The following is a 21075-nucleotide window of genomic DNA, read 5'->3' as shown; positions in this document are numbered from 1 at the left end:
GCGAGATTATTTAGATTATAGTTGTAATCATCGAAAATTCTGTTAAAGCAAATGCGTTTTAGTTACTTAAAATAACAGCCAGTAAAATTACCTTTAAAAGCATCGAAAAAGGATTTTGTTGATCAGTCATTTTGTGTAAATATTTTATGACTATGTGTATGGAAAAATATTTAAAAAAATGAGTTTCTGGACAATTTTTATTCATTTTTATTGACAGAGAGAAATTTTATATACCGTATTATGCATCGGCAAATTTTTGCTGAAAATTGCTCTACATCCAAACACATTCACATGATGAGAAGTTGAGGACAAGTCACCTTGACCAGCTTTTTTTATTGCTATAACTCAAAAACTAAGGGAGATACAAAATAAAGTCAAGAGATCGATTTTGTAGAGAATTTAATTTCCTACCATAAATATTTGACATTTATTAATACAACTTTCTTGTATCTCTGATTGTTACAAAGTTATTGGCGAATGAAATTTTTGGATGACGGACGGATGGACTAAAACCTTGTTTTTTGGATTCCTGGATTTTTCGAAGAAAAATTTATGATTAAAAAAATAAAAAGTTCCCAAATTTATCATTTCAGTAAAATAACTATCTACTCAGCATGTTTATTTTTTGTCAATAATGACAAGATTTCTATTCTAAATATCTTGAGAACGGTTGCTCGCAGCAATTTTTGCTAAGAGACATTTTTAACGTAAAAAATCACGGAGATGTATATTTTTTCACTCAGTAGTTTTATACAGGTACGAACGAAAAGTTCTTACTCTTCAAAACAGTTAAAAGACATGTAAGTGGCGCCCACTATAAATAGGAGTCATATTGACATCAAAATCAAATTTCTCATGTCAAAAAACTCCTAGACACCAATTTTCATCCAAATATTAACGTTACTTCAGAAATTATTTGGAAAAAATCGAAATAAAAATGAAACTTCTACACCCTGTATCTTTCTTCTACACCCTACTTATTTCTATCTGCAGAATATGCTGCCGAAGTTTCCGGAATACAGTTCGGACCACCCTGTATATAAAATTCAAGTTTGCTGACTGGGAAAATAAGTACCGAAAATCTTCACTCCCTCCTGGACTATAAGGGATTCTTGATGATGGTGAGATGAATGAATATTTCAACAAAACAACGAACATGCTGCAAGGGTTATAAAATCAATTTTATCGCCCTTTAGCTCCAGCAAAGCCATTTTGTTAATCGAAAATCGATCTAAAATGCAGGACCCTTGACGTGGACATTAAATCATCGGACATTAATAAAGGAAAAAATCAAAGCTCGCCAGGTCGCCGGCAGGCTCTTGTATTATAAACTGCTCTTAACCAAATTGAAAATGTATCTGTGCCAAAGCCATACATTACTTTGTACTCTGTGGTGCATAAAATGTAATGTAAGTGAACGGCAAGGCCCTGCCAGCCGGCATTTGGGAGAGTTTCAATGGATAAACAACAAAAGATTTATATAGCGTACACGTTAAAAGGCTTTTAGTTTGGGCAGGTTCAATTTTCGATTGGAGAACAACCTTCATGCCAGTCTTAATAAGTTTAAGCTCAGAGGAGCTAAATGAGCCTTTCTGTTTAAAGGATTATTCAAATTAAGTACAATTTGTAGAGTATTATATGAGTGAGTGCTATGAAACAATAAACAAAAAAATTGGTCAAGTGAGCAGTTGAAATTTTTACAGATAATGTATCTATGTTGCCGCTATAAGAACAAATACTAAAAACAGAATTAAATAAATGTTTATAAATAAAAAAGTACTTTCACTAAATAATATCTGTTAAGTAAGAATTTTACATGGAATCTTTCAAGTCCTCGGTGGCCGCGTGGTTAAAGACCAATTTTTTTATTAGAACTGCTTGACAGTTAAACGGTTCCTTTATCTACATCATAACGAAGTCCTTTTTTAGGGCCTAAGTTTCTTTTATCCTAAAAATGAAGTCTATTCGTTCGCGAACCCAATTTCCTGCCTACCCCCCTTCCCTAAAAACTTTTTTTACAATTTGAGGACTTTATTGTCATTTGGGGATATGTCTAACCCACTTACCATTCGTTCGGCGTTTCCTGTCGCTCGCAGGACAATCAAACATTAATCATTCGAGAGCGATGATTTTTCGCCAAAAAACTCGTTTAATTAAATATAAAAACTGTCGTCCGAGCGTCAACATGAAAATGGATAACTTAATTGATAACTTTTTATCAACACCGCGTCACATCTGGGGCTCTGTTAGGCTAGTACAATGTTCTCCATTAAATTATAAACGAAAGAGTGCGTTAGATGGTCATTTTTGATATTAAAATGACTGATCGCCATGTATATTAGGGTGTACGTTAATTAAAAAGTTGATCATTTCTCTCACAACGCCCTCTAAATTTTTAGTTTATTGTCTAAAAAAAAACAGACCATTGTAAACCCTTAATATTCACAATAAACCTTTCCCCAAAGACGATTTAAATTACATGGGAATTTGTTACTTTTTGCAAATATATTTTTCTCTTGATCTTGTTCTCTTGCAGCCATGACAATCATATATTCTTGTACAGAATTGAACTCTATAGTAACAAATGTGAATTTAAAATCATCCTGATAAAAATAAAGCGTTTAGAAACATCGAACTCTTCATCATTATTCACTTTTAAAGCTTCAACCATTTTCAACAAATCTATCGCATTCAATAGTTTTTCAGCATTCAAAATTGTTTATCATGGTATCACGAAAATTACTTTTTTTCAAATAATAGACTAAATTTTTCAAAAATAATCATAATTTTGTCAAAAAAGTTGAAAAATTTAGGAATTTACCGAGTGGTTAACTTTAATCGTGAATAACTTTTGAAGGAGTAGGTTTATCGAAAAATTGTAAGAGACCTTTTTTGTAGAGTGTTCAATTTTGTATACGAATGTGTAATTGTCATGGCTACGAGAGAACAAGATCGAGAGAAAAAAATTATTTGCCAAAAGTGGCAAATTACTTATTAGTCTTTGGGGCAAGGTTTATTGTGAATATTAAAGATTTACAAAGGACTGTTATTTTTTTAAGACAATAAACTAAACATTTAGGGAGCGTCGTGAGAGAAATGATGAACTTTGTAAATAACAGACTCCCTAATGTATATCGCCATTATATTTTTTTTTAATTCTATATTTAGAGGTTGTAGAGTTCTTCAATAAAAATATCATGAATAATGCAAGTGGGCTAAATCAAACTGCATTCGTATACAAATTTTCTAAAAATGTCTATTAATGCTTGTGGCAAAAGGGAGCTTTACCACCTACACAGTTTAATAATAGAATTTAATTACAAGTTCGCAATACATTTACAAGCATCCTAACAAGCATTATGTACAGAAACTAATCATTTTTTGCGATCGAGACAGGCATAATTGGAAATATAGGTAACTAATTTAACTACCAAAACCTCTAAAAACATTTCAATTTTCGTAGCATGTCAGAAACACCTAATAAGTCGGTATTTTAATACCGGATCAGACTTATAAAAAAATTAATCTATTTTTTATGTCCAAAAAAAAATATGTTCTTACAATCATTTAATGAATAACAATAAATGTCGTGTATATTGCTGTCAGTAAGGAACTTTAATAGATATCAGTTGACGTGAGAGAGTCTCCAGCTATAGTTAACAAAGTTCAAACATCCCGGATTCTCTTAATAAGATAGGTTGAGGAAGCGTCAAACAATGAAAATTTTGATTGAGTTAAGGTAATACTGAAACTTTGTCAGGTCTCGCAATGATTGTCTCGGTATATTACAAGAATTGTGATTAACTCAATTTCAACGAATTGTAAGTACATTAAATATTCCGTACAGAGATGCAAACTCACGGAAAACTTAAGTCTTTTTTTGATTTAAATCATTTTAATGACTTTCAGTAATTTGACTTTAAATCATTTTTAAAATGATTGGTGATTTAAGTCTTTATTCCGAAATTTAAAAAGTTTTAGGTCATTTCGCTTAATCTTTTAAAATATTTAAGTTTAAATTTTAGAAAAGATTTAAGCCAGAGTTTTTTTTGTTCTTGATGCGTCTATTTTTTTATTGTTTGTAGATGTTGTGAAAATAAATCGTTTTATTTTAAGTGATTTTATTCTCATATCTACTTACAATAAATTAATAACATCCAGATAATAAGAAAATCGGTAATACAACAAAATTAATCTTAATATTTAAAATAAATTCTGGTTGTCTTTACTTGGGGGTAATTGTATTGATTTAAGTTATTTTACTGACTTAACTTGAAGATAACCATGATTTAAGTCAAAAATATAAACTTAAATCATAAAAACAACTTAAACAACGTTAAACTGATTTAAGACTTTACAAAAATTACTTGAAATAAAATGATTTAAATCAAAAATTAAATCATTTGAACTTTATGTTGACATTGACTTAAGATTTAACTTATTTTGATTTTAGAAATGACTTGAGACTTAAAATTTAAGTCTTTTAAAACTGACTTGATGCAGCTCCGATTCTAGCCTAGTTTTGAAACAAAAAATACATACAGTATGTCCCCGGATTGATTTTGCAAGAGGAAAACCCTTTTTATTATTGACATTTTGAAAAAAATCCACTCTTTATAAAAAATTTTGCTTGTTCTAATCTGGTTAATCCCGTTTATACTTTTCCAAATTTCCATACCGTTTTAGAGAAAATTAACAAAATATGATAATATGATTGAATTTTTTTTCCTAAAAAAATTAAATTTTCTCTAAAACGGTATGGAAATTTGGAAAAGTTTAAACGGGATTAACCATTTTAGCACAAGCAAAGATTTTTATGAAGAAAGCATTTTTCTCAAAATATCAATAATAAAAAAGTTGTTCCTCTTGTAAAGACAATACGGGGACATACTGTATATTATGTACATTGTACATCTATATTTGTATTTTAACAAATCTCAAGTTTATATTGTTCTCATGAGAGCCGTTTCTGAAGCAATCAAATATCGCGAGTCTGGCTTTCCCATTCTATACAGCTTTATAGCAGCTACATCGAAACAATGACGACACCTGTGGCACTGCCTGAGTACTAGCCCGGTATATGGACCACAAAACCGTAAACCGGCTTGAATATATCGAAAAGTTTTTTTTATCGAATATAAAATCTTTTTTTCATTAGAACGGAATTTTACAGAGTTGAAATAAGAAAAGATTATTTAAAAGCAGCACACTTCCGGGACTACTGGAGTAAAAAAAATCAAAGTGACAGCTAGAAGAGCTTACAAAGTTGACATGCGTATCAAACGCTAACAAAGGACAATGGTGTTCTCTGAAATGCACGTTTAAAATTGTCTGAACAATATCGCATTTTTAAAGAAGAGAGAAATTACGATCAAGTCGCTATAAAAGAAAATAAAAATGTCTTTGCTTCTTTTTCTCCCCGAACATCACATCTTAAAGAAGTTTATAAATCAATAAATAATTTCGAATATATTTAGTAGTTTTAAATTTTAACGTAAAATCATTAAAATCACTTAGAGTTAATGAAATGTTGTGTAAAACAATATTAAACTCAATAAATTAACTTATAATTAGGTTATACAATATTACACTTTTAAATTATCTGGTTTATTATGATAAACGAGCTGTCGAAAATGATGGGTAATGGTTAGTTTGAACTTGGAAGGGTATTTTAATAAAATTATGCTAAAATATACAGAATAATCTGTTTAGATTATGCGTAAGCGTTAACTTTAATCGTACGCAATATTAAAAAAAAATGTGTGTGCACTTTGTGCGCATAGTTGAAGTGAAATTTCTTACTAACAGGTTTCAAATTGAAGGATTTGAAGGACATGCTTGAAAAACTGTAGTTTGAAACGTCACGTCACTACGTATTTCAACACGTAGGATGGATTTAAATTAACAAAATGCCTGCACAAATTTAATTCATGTAATTTTTCGTGTAGAATGCTGAAACTTAGTTTTTCGGCCCGCTCAAATATCGTATCGGTAAGAACCAGCCCCTGGACAGCCCACCTGATGAAGGGGAGGCCCAGAAACCGGTTGTGGGAGTGGAGCTTGGTTCCCCCCTTTACGACAAGCAAAACAATTTTCTTTTTACTTTTTATTTTTTTTTCTCTACTTTCGATTTTTCGAAATTAGAAAAAAATACACAGCTAAAGGCAAGAAAATATTATTTATTAATATACACTAAAGCTGTAAGAATTTTGTTCATTTCATATATGTTTGAGCGTGCCGAAAAACGCTCTTTACCATCTTTTGACGGGAGATGCACTAATATCTCACCGACACTTTACGACATCGTCTGTTGATATAGAAGAAGTTTTACTTGCCGTATCGGTGAAAACCAGCCCCTGGACAGCCCACCTGATGAAGGGTAGGCCCAGAAACGGGTTGTGGGAGTGGAGCTTGGTTCCCCCCTTTACGACAAGCAAAACAATTTTCTTTTTACTTTTTTTTTTCTCAACTTTCGATTTTTCGAAATTAGAAAAAAATACACAGCTAAAGGCAAGAAAGTATTATTTATTAATATACACTAAAGCTGTAAGAATTTTGTTCATTTCATAAAAAAAATAGGTACGTTTGCAAATTCCAACTCCGAATTTTTTATTGTTCCAATTTTCTACTTCTTCTGTTCTCGCGTAACTATGTGTGAGTATATAATAATATTCGCCAAGGATAACTAATAATATATCTCATTACATAGAGCCCTATGATATTTCCAGAGGTTTTAACATAACAGAGGACGTAATGAATGCAAATGTGACGTTTTGTTTGGCGAGGCAGGAACAAATTTTCAGCATCGAAATAAAAAACCCGTTTCAAAAATTAAAGCCATTGTCGAGTTTAATGTGTTAATTTAAATAAAAAATGCCTGCACAAATTTAATCGACGTAATGTTGCATAAAGGATGCAAAAACTTATATTAATATGCAGTTTGATGAATTATTTCTGCATAATTTATAAAGATACGGCGCACCAAACCTTATACACGTCAAAAACTTAATTAAAGCTATTAAAGTGCAAAAGAAGACCTCCATTAATCTAGCAAAGTAAAAGGTCGGTAAAAATATACTGACTGCCGTACATTTAGACTTTTCGGGTCTTTTAAAAATGAAATACCGCCCCAAATAATTACTTAAAAAGCTTTTAGATACACTTCGTCAAACAAATTTAATATTGGCCTGAAATAGCCTGAAAACAACGCAGGCTGAAAGTTTGCTGTCAGAAATGTGCAGCCTTTTTGCATCCAAACTAATTGCTTCGACTCAGGTACGAAACGAAGCTTCAAAAACAACGTTTATGCAGTTTTTAGCTTACTCGACGAGTTCTATGACGTTTCAAGTAGAACTTTGGTATTTTACAGCCATAATAATTGCTTTGATTCAAAACACAGCCGTTTATGTTAAGTAAAAATGATGCTTGTACCGCAAGATTTTATTTTTATTAAATTCAAAATGCGCCATTTCTTTTAATATACCGATTCAATAATAAAATTAAATGAACAGTTCAGAACGACATAAAATATATTTATAGTTAATTTCCTTTATTGAATATATAATTTTATAGTTAATAAAAGTGATTTTATGTGGAGTGTTTCGAGAAGCATTAAATATAAATCGAAAAATTATATTAAATCTCTGACACTGAAGGGTTTTGAGCATTAAAAAAATATACATAATAAGCGTCAATTCTCTATTAATTTAACTTCATCTTGAATTAATTAACTTCATGTTTAGTAAAAACTTTTATAGTAAATTCAAGGAAGTTCTTTTTACGAACTTCTCCAAACAATTTCTTTAACTACAGAAGGAATTCAAAACGTCTTCTTAAAATAAGCAAAAACACACGCAAGTATTTCGACTTGAAAAGGCAAGATTATACCTTTGAAAACATTGTTTTTATTATCGGACATAGGGCCCTATATTTTCTATGAAAATATCTGTTATTTACTTCGAATATGTCGAATTCTGAAGTTTTTTCGTAAAATATATATTTTTTGCATTTGAAATAAGATCAAAAGGACACGTAAAAATATGAGGCTTAAAAAAATGTAAAGATATAATAGTTAAGGTAAGAAGGACGCAAAATTATTATAAAATTCTGCGCTTTGCGCAGTAGCCTCACGCAGCTGGTGATTGCCACACCTTAGACTCCTCCCCAACCAATCGAGAATGAATATAAACTAATCTGCGCAAATAACATTAAACAAAAAGAAAACAACATAATACATAAGTAATAAAATTATACTTAGATAATAAGTATATTTTTAATTAAATTTATTTAAATAATTACACACAATAAAATATTTGTCCACAATTATTGCAAATTCAATTAAATAAAGGTTATACGTAAATGCCAAGTGATAAAAGCCCAATATCAGTATTTCCACACCTGTGGAAATTAATATTTTACACCATGAACCTTTTAGCACGTTGGGTAAATTCATTAATTTATTATTATGCATTGTGGTTGAGGTGTGTTAATTATTTAATTAAATTTTTGTTCTTGTTCTTGTGACCAAATAAATCTTTCACAAGAGTTCTTCTGAATATTATATAAAATATATTAATTTAAATTTTTAATTTATATACCAAAAAAGGCAAGGAATTTTATAAAAGCTTTGGATATTATGAAATCTTTCGTTGGCTTCAAATCGAGATACCAATTCAGATAGGTTCATTTTCTAACAGAAACAATCAACTGGTCAATTTCACTTTAATATTCCGTCTAACTGTGAATTCGTTAGTTGAAAAATCGATCGCTTTAATAGAAGGTAGTTATGTGATAATATTCGAACACTTCCCAATCAGAAATCAGTTTAAATTGGTATATTGACATGGAAGATAAAGGAATTGTACCTAATTTCTTGTTTTATTACAGAAGATTAGTATCCTAGTATAAATAAAAAAAAACTAAAATGCAAATGTCTGCTCCTAAAGTGCAGTAGGACATGAAATCAATTTTAATAGACCAGTTGCAATGATGAGAATTCATTCTTTAAATTCTTTCCTGGCAAATAGAACCGTATAATAGACAGGCAGGATGATTTAACAGAGTTAATTTTCATAATATTATAAACTGCAACTCTTACTGCAATCCAGAAGAAAAGATACAAGCAATAGAAGAAAGAAACTGTCACAAACTAACTTAATAAGGTTTATAAAATACAAAAAAATACTCCAATTCGATTTATAACAATAGAAACAAATAAAAAATTCAATTTCCAATGAGTTTGTATCTTGATAACAAGCAACTGGTATCTAAATTTATCTTTCACAAAAAAAGCGTCTCTGACAGACAAACAAAAGCTAAAGTAAAAATGAAAAAAAAACGTAGAAGTGAGAATTGGTTAGATAAAAAATCGATCCATTTCAAAGAGGGTTGTTTATGTGCCGAACACGCTTGAACTGATCAAAACAGTGAATGAATTTGAGTTTGTCAATAAAAACTCAACTGGTTTCCGGAGTTTTTCGTGCGAATTTAAGTGACAATGCGGAGGATGCAGTTCAAAAAAAGTTTGACAAAGTTGACAAAAGTTGAAAATTTTATACCTGGTACGACGATGAGAAGTAGAGCTGCGGCGAGCAGCTGCCGCAAAAAGTGTTTTCTTCGCACCATCTCAAGCGACTGCTTGTTCGGGTTCGAGCGGTGGGTACGCCATGCCAGCGCTCACCTCACTCACTAAGCACGGCAGGACCAGCACTAACTAACTGGCGAGCGTGGCAGTGTCCGCTACTGGAACATCCATGACTGGAGCGAGAGCTGCGCTCCTCTGCACTGGACCGCGCGCTGCCACACGCACGCTGCTACGGACGCGACGTGTGGCCTCTATAGCGGTCCGCTCTGGATGCCAGAGATGCAAGAGGATCAATAGGAGGAGTGCGCGCGCTGTGCTCCGCTCCGCTCTGCTCTATGCCACAAGCTCTACAATTCTCGGATGTCGTCCTCTTCTCCAGACTTTGGGATGTGGATGCGAGCGCGGAATGTGATGGTCGTGGAGGTGCTGGGCCCCTCTGGAACCAGTCCCGACCGACTATCGGCGGAAATAAATGACACGGTCGCGGCTATTTTCCTATTTATAAGCGGCGCTTCGATCACGCGCTATTTTGCTCGCCGTCCCCTACGCTGCGCCTCTTGCTGCTACTCATTTATCAACAATATCTCACTCACTACCTCCAGAAGATCTCTCCAATTATATACATTTATTCTTTGTTCAAATATCGTTTTATCACAATACATATAATTTGATTTAAGTAAGAACAACCTTCGGATTATCGGTATACAGGGTGGTACGAACTGTATTCCGGAAACTTCGGCAGCGTATTCTGCAGATAAAAATAAGTAAAAAAGTTCGTATAAATGTATGTCCTAAAATACTTAGTTTCGGAGAACAAATTAGAAATCGCTGGAAAGAACATTACAGCCATATCCTTAACCAAGAAAACAACCCCAATATGGAAGCATTAAACACAATACCTCAGTATAACAGCCTCGATGTATTAGACATCCCAATAACAGAACATGAAATAAAGACCTCCATAAAACAGCTTAAAAACAACAAATCAGCTGGCTGTGACGATATTCCGGCGGAAATCTATAAGTGTGCAAGTAAAGAACTTATTGGTCATCTTAAGGCTCTCTTTGATGTCGTATGGGAAAGCGGAGAGGTACCTCAGGATTTTCGCAATGCGAATATAGTGAATATATTTAAGAACAAAGGAAGTGCATCAGACTGCGGAAATTACCGGGAATTTCGCTATTGGCTATCGGCGGAAAAATTCTTGCAAAAATAATGTCAAACCGCCTGCACCCACATATAGAAAAAATTCTTCCAGAATCGCAAACGGGTTTTCGTACCAACCGCGGCACCGTCGATTCCATATTTTCCATCCGTCAACTACAGGAAAAAGTAAAAGAGCAGCAGTCTAAACTTTATGTTGCATTCATCGATCTAACAAAGCCTTCGACTCTGTGAACAGAGATGCGCTTTGGGCAATTATGGAAAAGTTCGGTGTACCCAACAAATTTCTTACAGTGTGTAAAAGCCTCCATAACAACAACAAGTCAAAGAGTGTCACATCATGGATCACTGAGCGACCCATTCCTAACAAATACAGGAGTTAGGCAGGGATGTGTCTTAGCGCCTCTCCTATTCAACATATTCATGGCAGCGCTCTCCATTATAGTGGACAGCAAACTGCAGGAGAGAGGATTGGGCATTAGATACAGATATGACGGGGTCTGTTCAACATAAAAAGACTCAGGGCAAAAACACGTACAAAATTTATCACAGAACTTCAATACGCTGACGACTGCGCTCTAGTTGCAAACACGGTACAACAATTACAAGAAATGTTGAACACATATACCTGGGCATACGAGGCTTTGGGCCTTAAGCTGAACATCGGCAAAACTAAAATCATGTGCACTCCCCCGGAAGATCACAACAATGCTATAAAAATCGGAGAAGAACTATTCGAATATGTGGCGGAATTCAATTACCTTGGCAGTTTGATTTCGGAAAAGGCCAATATTGACTCTGAAATTCAGCACAGGATTAGTAGCGCCTCAAGAGCATTCTGGAAATTAAAAGACAGGGTTTTCTACAATCATGACTTGAGTACAAAAACAAAACTTGCAGTATACCGAGCAATTATAATCCCCACCATGATATATGGGAGCGAAACCTGGGTGCCTTACCGCCGACACATGAACGCATTGAACAAGTTGCAACAGAGACACCTTAGACAACTCTTAAGAGTCCGGTGGTTCCATCATGTCTCAAACGTATCGGTCCTTGAAAAATCTAACTGCGAGAGTATTGAAGTCATGGTCACAAAATCCCGCTTAAGATGGGCTGGTCACGTATGCAGAATGCAAGAAAACCGCATACCAAAATCTCTGCTTTACGGTGAGCTTGTGGACGGTAAGAGGAGGCCGGGTGGACAACTGAAAAGATACAAGGACATTTTCCACGAAAATTTAAAGGGAATTAACATGCAGAATGAGTGGGAAAAAGCAGCTCACAATAGAACTCAATGGAGAAGGGTTGTAAACTCAGTTAACAGCGGCAACCAAAAAGTAGAGAGGCAACAAAGCAATGAGATTTTTGAATGTCCGGAGTGCGGTAGGCAGATAACATCACGTATCGGGCTTTTCAGTCACAGAAAAGCTCATGAAAGAAAACGCCTTGCGTGACCATTTTCTTTATGTGTGTCGAATACTCGTCAGCGAGTAACGGCTGTATGTATGTATGTATGTAGTTTCGGAGATACAGGGTGTAGAAGTTTCATTTTTATTTCGTTTTTTTTCCAAATAATTTCTAAAGTACCATCAATATTTGGATAAAAATTGGTGTCTGGGAGTTTTTCGACATGAGAAACTTGATTTTGATGTCAATATGACTCCTACTAGTAGAGGGCGCCACCTACATATTTTTTAATTAGTTTGAAGAGTAATAACTTTTCGTCCGTACCTGTATGAAACTACTGAGTAGAAAAATATACATTTACGACGTTTTTTACGTAAAAAAGATCTCTTGGTAAAAATCGCTACGAGTAATGGTTTTCGAGATATTTGGAATATCTATTTGACTGAAATCATAAATTTGAAATGTTTTTGTGCCAAAAGTTCAACAGAAACTGTTTTATCATCATTTTTTTGCAGAAAAAGTTATGATTAGTTTAAAAAAATAAAAACTTCCCAAATTTATCATTTCAGTCAAAGAACTATCTACTCAACATGCTTATTTTTCGTCAATAATTACATGTATTGACTATTTCCATTCTAAATATCTTGAGAACGGTTGCTCGTAGCGATTTTTACAAAGAGATATTTTTTACCTAAAAAGTCACAGAGATGTATATTTTTTCCCTTGGTAGTTTTATACAGGTACGGACAAAAAGTTATTACTCTTCAAAACAGTTAAAACACATGTAGTTGGCGCCCTATATTAGTAGGAGCCATATTGACATCAAAATCAAATTTTTCATGTCAAAAAACTCCCAGACACCAATTTTAATCCAAATATTGACGTTACTTCAGAAATTATTTGGAAAAAATCGAAATAAAAATGAAACTTCTACGCCCTGTATCTCTGAAACTAAGCATTATAGGACATACATTTATTCGAACTTTTTTGTTTATTTTTATCTGCAGAACATGCTGCCGAAGTTTCCGGAATACAGTTCGGACCACCCTGTATATTGAGTAAAGACCCGTCTATACGCGCGTTGTCACTATAAAGTTTCAGCCTCCAGAAATCACTTTGAGTGACAACATTTTTTTTACAGCGCGTTTGAGGTACCTCTGACGCTTTGTGTCCCCATACTGCTTTGTCTGAAACTTCGGCAGCATGTTCTGCAGATAAAAATAAACAAAAAAGTTCGAATAAATGTATGTCCTAAAATGGCTTAATTTCGGAAATACAGGGTGTAGAAGTTTCATTTATATTTCGATTTCTGAAGTAACGTCAATAATTGGATGAAAATTGGTGTCTGGGATTTTTAGGGGTGGATGGTGTCCCCTATTTGTAGGGGGCGCCACCTACATATGTTTTAAAGAGTAATAACTTTTCGTCCGTACCTGTATAAAACTACTGAGTGAAAAAATATACATTTCCGTAACTTTATACGTAAAAAATGTTTCTTGGTAAAAATCGCTACGACCAACCGTTCTCAAGATATTTAGAATAAAAATAGTCAATACATGTCATTATTGACAAAAAATAAACACGTTGAATAGATAGTTATTTCACTAAAATAATAAGTTGGGGAAATTTTTATTTTTTTAAATTAATCATAATTTTTTCTGTGACAAAATGATGATAACTGAACTTTTTTGAAGTTTCTGTTGAACTTTTGGTAAAAAAACATTTCAAATTTATTATTTCAGTCTAATAATGATTTAGTCAACATGTTTAATTTATGTCAATGATGACAGGTACTGAATATTTTTATTCTAAATTTCTTGAGAACGGTTGCTCGTAGTATCGATTCCAAATACCTCGAGAAACACTACTCGTAGCGATTTTTACCAAGAGGGACCTTTCTTACATAAAAAATGTCGTAAATATATATTTTTTTACTCGGTAGTTTTATACAGGTACGGACGAAAAGTTATTACTCTTCAAGTTAAAAAAAATATGTAGGTGGCGCCCTCTACAAGTAGCCCTCTACAAGACATCAAAATAAAATTTCTCATGTCAAAAACCTCCCAGACACCAATTTTTATCCAAATATTGACGTTACTTCAGAAATTATTTGGAAAAAATCGAAATAAAAGTGAAACTTCTACACCCTGTATCTCCGTACTAAGCATTTTAAGACATACATTTAAACGAACTTTTTTACTTATTCTTATCTCCAGAATATGCTGCCGAAATTTTCGGAATACAGTTCGGACCACCCTGTATATTCGGTTTTTAACAGGACACTGTCTCCTCAATGAACACCTCAATAGATTGAAGCTAAGAAATAACGGCGAATGCCGATTCTATGGAGAAAATGGGGAAACACTAGAACATCTCATCACCTGATCATCAGACTGATATCGCAGATGCAGAACTAACCTCTGTAAACCCGTCTCAGATAGTCACTTTTGTGAGAAAATCTCAGAATTTATGTAGATTTAGAATATATAAGCATTAAAAGACGAAGAAGTGCTTTGACTTTGTGAGAAAATTGATTTTTTGAGCTCTTGAAGCATTTTCATGATGTGTAGTTAATAACAACAGCTATTTTTAGTGTTTCTAGAGCTCTCAAAAAACATTAAACATATGTAGAAAATTTTATGTAAATTTATGTGATATTTTATATCCCTATAATGTATATATAAAATAACAAACACATTGGTGATGAATAGATTTTAATATGGCAACAGAAAACCGAATTATTGATTTAATAATGGAGCATTCTATTCCATTATCTTTAATACAGCAACAGTGGATAGACAGCCAGGCTCAAAAATAGAATTTCATATCATAATTATTGACTGATTTGTTGAAACGTATATGAAATTGCAAATTAATTCGAAATACAGACCTATGTATATTAGTTCTATATGCATAGGGTATTACCTAACTGTCGAGGACAAAATTATTTTGGCGAGCATAGGCAAATGGATGAATACATTAAGGATAACTAAACTAAGAGGGCCGTGGCAAACTTCAATTTTAAATTTCGTAGAGAATTTATTTCTAGAAAATTCGTGTAGAGCAAGCTATTGTTTTAAGATGAAGGGTTCTCTCTATTATCGTGAGTGTTAAGGGTTACTGAATCGTACAAGCATTGTTGTAGCTTGTTCATCTGAAGTCCTAATCTTTTGTTACATTATATTAAATAACATAATAATTCAGTATTTTACCTCATTACTCAAAATGTTTCGAAAAATTGTCCATTTTTCGACTATTTCTTGCAAGTTTTCAAGGCACTCGGAAAAATAGTAAACATAGCTACAAAATTATGAAAATTTTAGGATTCGTAAGAAATTTTATGTAGATTCAGAATATATCCACCCTAAAGGGCTTAGATACATTGATTTTGTGAGAAAATTACTTTCATGAACCCTTGTTTTTGGGTTAAATTTGATAATACTTAAAACGTCCCTTACATCCATTACTGTTCTCATAAGACTACAATGATCTATATTTTCTTATTCTACGCCTTTTAATTAGTAAATAACAGCAATTTTAACAAAATCGGTGACATGACGAAAATCGCTAATTTTCATGACTATATGTATGGAAAAAAGTCGAAAAATGCAATTTTTTTTCTCATTTTGAAATATCTTAAAAAAATAGTAAACATAGTCCTAAAAATATGAAAATATCAGTATTTGTAGGAAATTTTATGTAGACTCAGAAAATATACACCTTTGCAGGCTTCGGTATCTTGGCTTTGTGAGAAAATTAATTTTTAGAACCCTTGTTTTTCAGCCATTTTTGATACAGGTTAAAACGTCCCCTATAATCTATTTATTGTTCTCGTAAGACTACAATGGCCTACATTTTCTTATCCTACGCCTTTTAATTAGTAAATAACAGCTGTTTTAACAAAATCGGTGACATGACGAGAATCGCTAATTTTCATGACTATATGTATGGAAAAAAGTCGAAAAATGCCATTTTTTTTCTCATTTTGAAATATCTTAAAAAAATAGTAAACATAGTCCTAAAAATATGAAAATATCAGTATTTGTAGGAAATTTTATGTAGACTCAGAAAATATACACCTTTGCAAGCTTCGGTATCTTGGCTTTGTGAGAAAATTAATTTTTAGAACCCTTGTTTTTCAGCCATTTTTGATACAGATTAAAACGTCCCCTATAATCTATTTATTGTTCTCGTAAGACTACAATGGCCTACATTTTCTTAGCCTACGCCTTTTAATTAGTAAATAACAGCAGTTTTAACAAAATCGGTGACATGACAAAAATCGCTAATTTTCATGACTAATATGTATCGGAAAAAGTCGAAAAAATGACTATTTTTGGCCTATTTTTTTTTCATTTTGAAATATCTTAAAAAAATAGTAAACATAGTCCAAAAAATATGAAAATATCAGTATTTGTAGGAAATTTTATGCAGATTCAGAAAATATACACCTTTGCAGGCTTAGGTATATTGGCTTTGCGAGAAAATTAATTTTTAGAACCCTTGTTTTTCAGCCATTTTTTGATAAAGGTTAAAACGTCCCCTATATCAATTACTGTTCTCGTAAGACTACAATGGCATATGTGTTCTTATTCTACACGATTTAGTTAGTAAATAACAGCAGTTTTAACAAAATCGAAAAAAAAAGAGACGTATGGAAAAAGTCGAAAAAATGCCCATTTTTGGCCTATTTTTTCCCCATTTTGAACTATCTTAAAAAAATAGTAAACATAGTCCTAAAAATATTAAAATATCAGCATTTGTAGAAAATTTTATGTAGATTCAGAATATATAGGCTATTATATAATTAAAAGCTTTGGTTGTGTGAGAAAACTAATTTTTTGAACCCTTGTTTTCGCATTATTTTTGAACATAAAAAACAATCATCAGGAATATCCAGTACAATCCAATTAAATCAAGAAGAAGAAAAAAACAGTTTACTTTTTAAGGAAAACAAAGCCTTTAAAGTAAGAAAACAGAATTATCATAAAAAGATAATAAAAAATAGAAATCTAATAAATGAAAGGTGAGAAAGGTCTCAAAAACAATAGCGTCTCTTACATCATCTCGTTTATCATTTTGTCGAGGTCTGTACGAGTGAATTTCTGGAAATACTGAACCTCCTCTGCTCCCAAAATACCCTAATAAGTTACTTTAAATGACAAACTGTTTATTTGCGGTTATATATAGCTTTTGCTGATTAATGAAAAGGATTTTGTTTCATTTTCCCTCATATTTTACAAAGACTAAATCAGGATTTTCTGTAGCAAAAGGTCTTAAATAATAAAACAGAGTGCAGTTAATTACTAATTCAATTTTTTAAATTTTAATTAACTAATTGCTTTTCGAAAACAAAACATTTCTCTAGCCGGAGGCTGTACGACATAATATTTTATTTAGCTTCAACGCGTCCCCATATTTCATTAGTATTACGTATATACATATTTAGAAACAAAAGGGCTTGTTAGAAGAATGAAAACCAGGCAGAGGCAAAAGAGTTCCGGATCCGTTCGCGGTTATATAGAGTTTAAAACTGAGATTTATGCAACTTTAGTTTTAATGAGTTTCTAGTAAATATTTTGGGTGCACAGTTGACCAAAAATATTATACAACCCCTACACTATGTGGAAAACAGTTCGAAGCAGGTCAAGCTCGTCTCGGCTTATCTCCGTTTGTCTTGACCTACTTTCATTACTTCAAAACGGCTCAACACTACTCGTGAAATTGCGATAGAGGTATTTTTTTGTCAAGTTTCGGTTGTTTCCTTTTGTCTCGTTCAATTTCGTTTTGTCTCGAGCTACTTCCACGACGTCTGGGCTTCTATACCCGAAACAAAGAACTTTTTTTCATAAATTTCAGTGAAATAAGCAAACCTATATGTTTCTAAAATACCTCTTGTTACAATGAACATTTCATTAGTTAGATCTAGTCTTATGTTGATATACAGGGTGGTCCGAATTGTATTTCGGAAACTTCGGCAGTATATTCTGCAGATAATATATTTGATTATTTTGAACGACGTAAACACAGTTCATTGTTCGAATAATTCATTCATGAATTATTTCAAAAATTGCACTATACAGGGTGGTCCGAACTGTATTCCGGAAAGTTCGGCAGCATATTCTGCAGATAAAAATAAGTAAAAAAGTTCGTATAAATGTATGTCCTAAAATGCTTAGTTTCGGAGATACAGGGTGTAAAAGTTTCATTTTTATTTCGATTTTTTCCAAATAATTTCTGAAATAATTCAATATTTGGATAAAAATTGATATCTGGGAGTTTTTTGACAAGAGAAATTTGATTTTGATGTCAATATGACTCCTACTGGTTTGAAGACTAATAACTTTTCGTCCGTACCTGTATAAAACTACTGAGTAAAAAATATACATTTACCACATTTTTCACATAAAAAAGGTCTCTTGAGAAAAATAGGTACGAGTAATAGTTCTCGAGATATTTGGAATCGAAATGATTAGGACTTGTCATCATTGACATAAATTGACTACAAATAGGAGTCATTTTGACTACAAAATAAAATTTCTCATTTCAAAAAACTCCCAGACACCAATTTTCATCGAAATATTGACGTTACTTCTGAAATTATTTGGAAAAAATAGAAATAAAATTGAAACTTCTACACCCTGTATTTCCGAAACTAAGCGTTATAGCACATACATTTATACGAACTTTTTTACTTATTTTTATCTGCAGAATATGCTGCCGAAGTTTCCCCTGTATAATATTAGACAATGATTAAGACGAAATATGCTTGAGTAACCTTAGAGGAACAGCCAATTTAATCTACCATCAGTAACTGTTTTCTAAATGCACTGTTTTTGATTTTTTATATCAGTTTAATACAGGGTGTCCCAGAAATAAGTGCAAATATTTTAACTGGTAGTATAGTTCAACCCCAGAAACACGCCTATGAGGTTTTTTCCGCAAAAAAAAATTTGAAAATTCGAAATTTTTTGGAAATTTTTTTAGTTTTTAGTTAAAAAACATAATTTCTTGATAATATTGCAACACAGGTATTAGATTAAATTTACAATAAGAAAATCCAGAAAAGATAGAGTGGTTCTCAAAATTTCAGCAAAAAATCATTTTTTTTTGGAAATTTTCAAAGTAAAATAACTCCGTTATTTTGGACTTCTTTGAAAAACGGTAAAGAGAAAAAATGTTTCTTTTATCGAGATCTATCACCTCTTAAAATATTTGCACTTATTTCTGGGACACCCTGTATAGTGGTACTACATTACACTCCATTATAAACTAATGATATTTATTCATACTTCATGTTTACTTATTTTTCTGAAATGTTCCACAATGTTTGACCTTGATTGTTTGTCGAAACTGATCGAAACGTTTCTCAAAATATTTCCCGAGACAAGTACAACATAAGAAAAGCATTGAAAGTATTTCGAGAAATGCTTCACGAAATTTTTTAAAGAAAAAAAAATTAAAGGATCTAAGATTGAGATTGTGAGATTATTTTTACCACAATATAAAACAATATGGTCCTGGCCTGGCTTAACACATAAGAGAAAACATACCAAATTAGAATCTCGCAATGTTTATCAAGAGGACAAAACTAAGCTTGTTGTCAGAGACCTGATAAGCTTTAATCTCTAGACCTACTAGGAGGCGACCACGACATAATCCCAATCGACCACATGTTCAAGGGGAGAGACATCACATTGTGTAGAGGTGTGATGTACCGAGTCCGAAATTAGAACAAAGCCAAATTGAGTTTAATTAAAATGTATATGCTTTTAAATAAAACCATAATCAACATAGGTGTGTGTCATGTTTCAAAAATAATCATAATTATGTCAAAAAAGTTGGAGAATTTAGGAATTTACCGATTGGTTAACTTTAACCGTGAATAACTTTTGAAGGAGTAGGTTTATGGGAAAATTGTAAGAGGCCTTTTTTGTAGAGTGTTCAATTCTGTACAAGAATATGTGATTGTCGTGGCTGCTAGAGAACAAGACCGAGAGAAAAAAAATTATTTGCAAAAAGTGACAAATTCCGTGTAATTTAAATGGGATCATGATCTGAAAAATCTTAAATGAGATGCATCGTCTTTGGGGCAAGGTTTATTGTGAATATTAAGGCTTTACAATGGTCTGTTATTTTTTTTAGACAATAACCTAAAAGTTTTAGAGGGGGTCGTGAGAAAAATGATCAACTTTGTAGATCGGACACCATAGTAAACATAAAAATATGTTTTAATACAGAAAAAATCACAAAAATTATGTCGATTTATTTTACTGCAAAGTAGAAGAAAGTTTATATTTGAATTTTCGGCCCAATTAAAACCAATTTTCCTTATAACTTTCTTTATTACTTCTCCAAATAAAGATACTTTTGCATTTTTTTAAATGTACGTTTGGGCTGGAATCGTTTAAAGCTACTAAAGCTCTGTAATTTTGGCTCGCATTATTAATGATGTTGCGAAAAGTTGGGCGAAGAAACATCATGGAGAATATTACAACTTTATTTTTTGAATTCGACTTAATTATTCAAAAGAAATTCTTCAAGGAGCGGATGAATTTTGCTAATATCCAGAGAAATTGCTGGTATAAATAAAAATATTTTAATCAAATTTCCGTATTTTTATAGTACTTCATTCAAACGTACATTTCTTATAAATATTCTTCCTTCTTCAAAGGACTTTAAAGGGGTGTAAAATAAAAATATTTAAGCTAATTCAGTTCAAAATATATAAAAATACAAATTATTAATATTGGTCTCCTTTTTACGCGTCTTCAAAGCTCTTAGAAAATTTGTAAGCATAAAAATTACATTCTGAAAATTTCAGCATTTATAGGAAATTTTTATTTAGATTTAGAAAATATAAGCATTAGAAGACTTAAATGGTTTGGTTTTGAGTTGAAATAGATTTTTCGAACCCT

At 32.3% G+C, this 21075-nt stretch overlaps 1 protein-coding gene across 4 annotated transcripts in view; it reads right to left on the bottom strand.

Moving 5' to 3' along the window:
• Positions 1-9841, bottom strand: part of LOC115887168 (neuronal acetylcholine receptor subunit alpha-7-like) — an 89041-nt gene extending 79200 nt beyond the window's left edge. For all 4 annotated transcript variants that reach the window (XM_030906514.1, XM_030906511.1, XM_030906510.1 and 1 more), the window contains exon 1: positions 9558-9841. In XM_030906514.1, coding sequence (XP_030762374.1) covers positions 9558-9624 — 67 coding nt within the window. In that variant the 5' untranslated portion in view covers positions 9625-9841. The remainder of the gene's footprint in view (positions 1-9557) is intronic.
• Positions 9842-21075: the final 11234 nt, after the last annotated feature.

The sequence above is a fragment of the Sitophilus oryzae genome, unplaced genomic scaffold (genome assembly GCF_002938485.1).
Source record: "Sitophilus oryzae breed Bouriz unplaced genomic scaffold, Soryzae_2.0 scaffold_552_pilon_pilon, whole genome shotgun sequence".
Taxonomy (NCBI): domain Eukaryota; kingdom Metazoa; phylum Arthropoda; class Insecta; order Coleoptera; family Curculionidae; genus Sitophilus; species Sitophilus oryzae.
The sequence above is the reverse complement of the archived record's forward strand: the minus strand, read 5'-3'. Positions and strand labels throughout refer to the sequence as shown.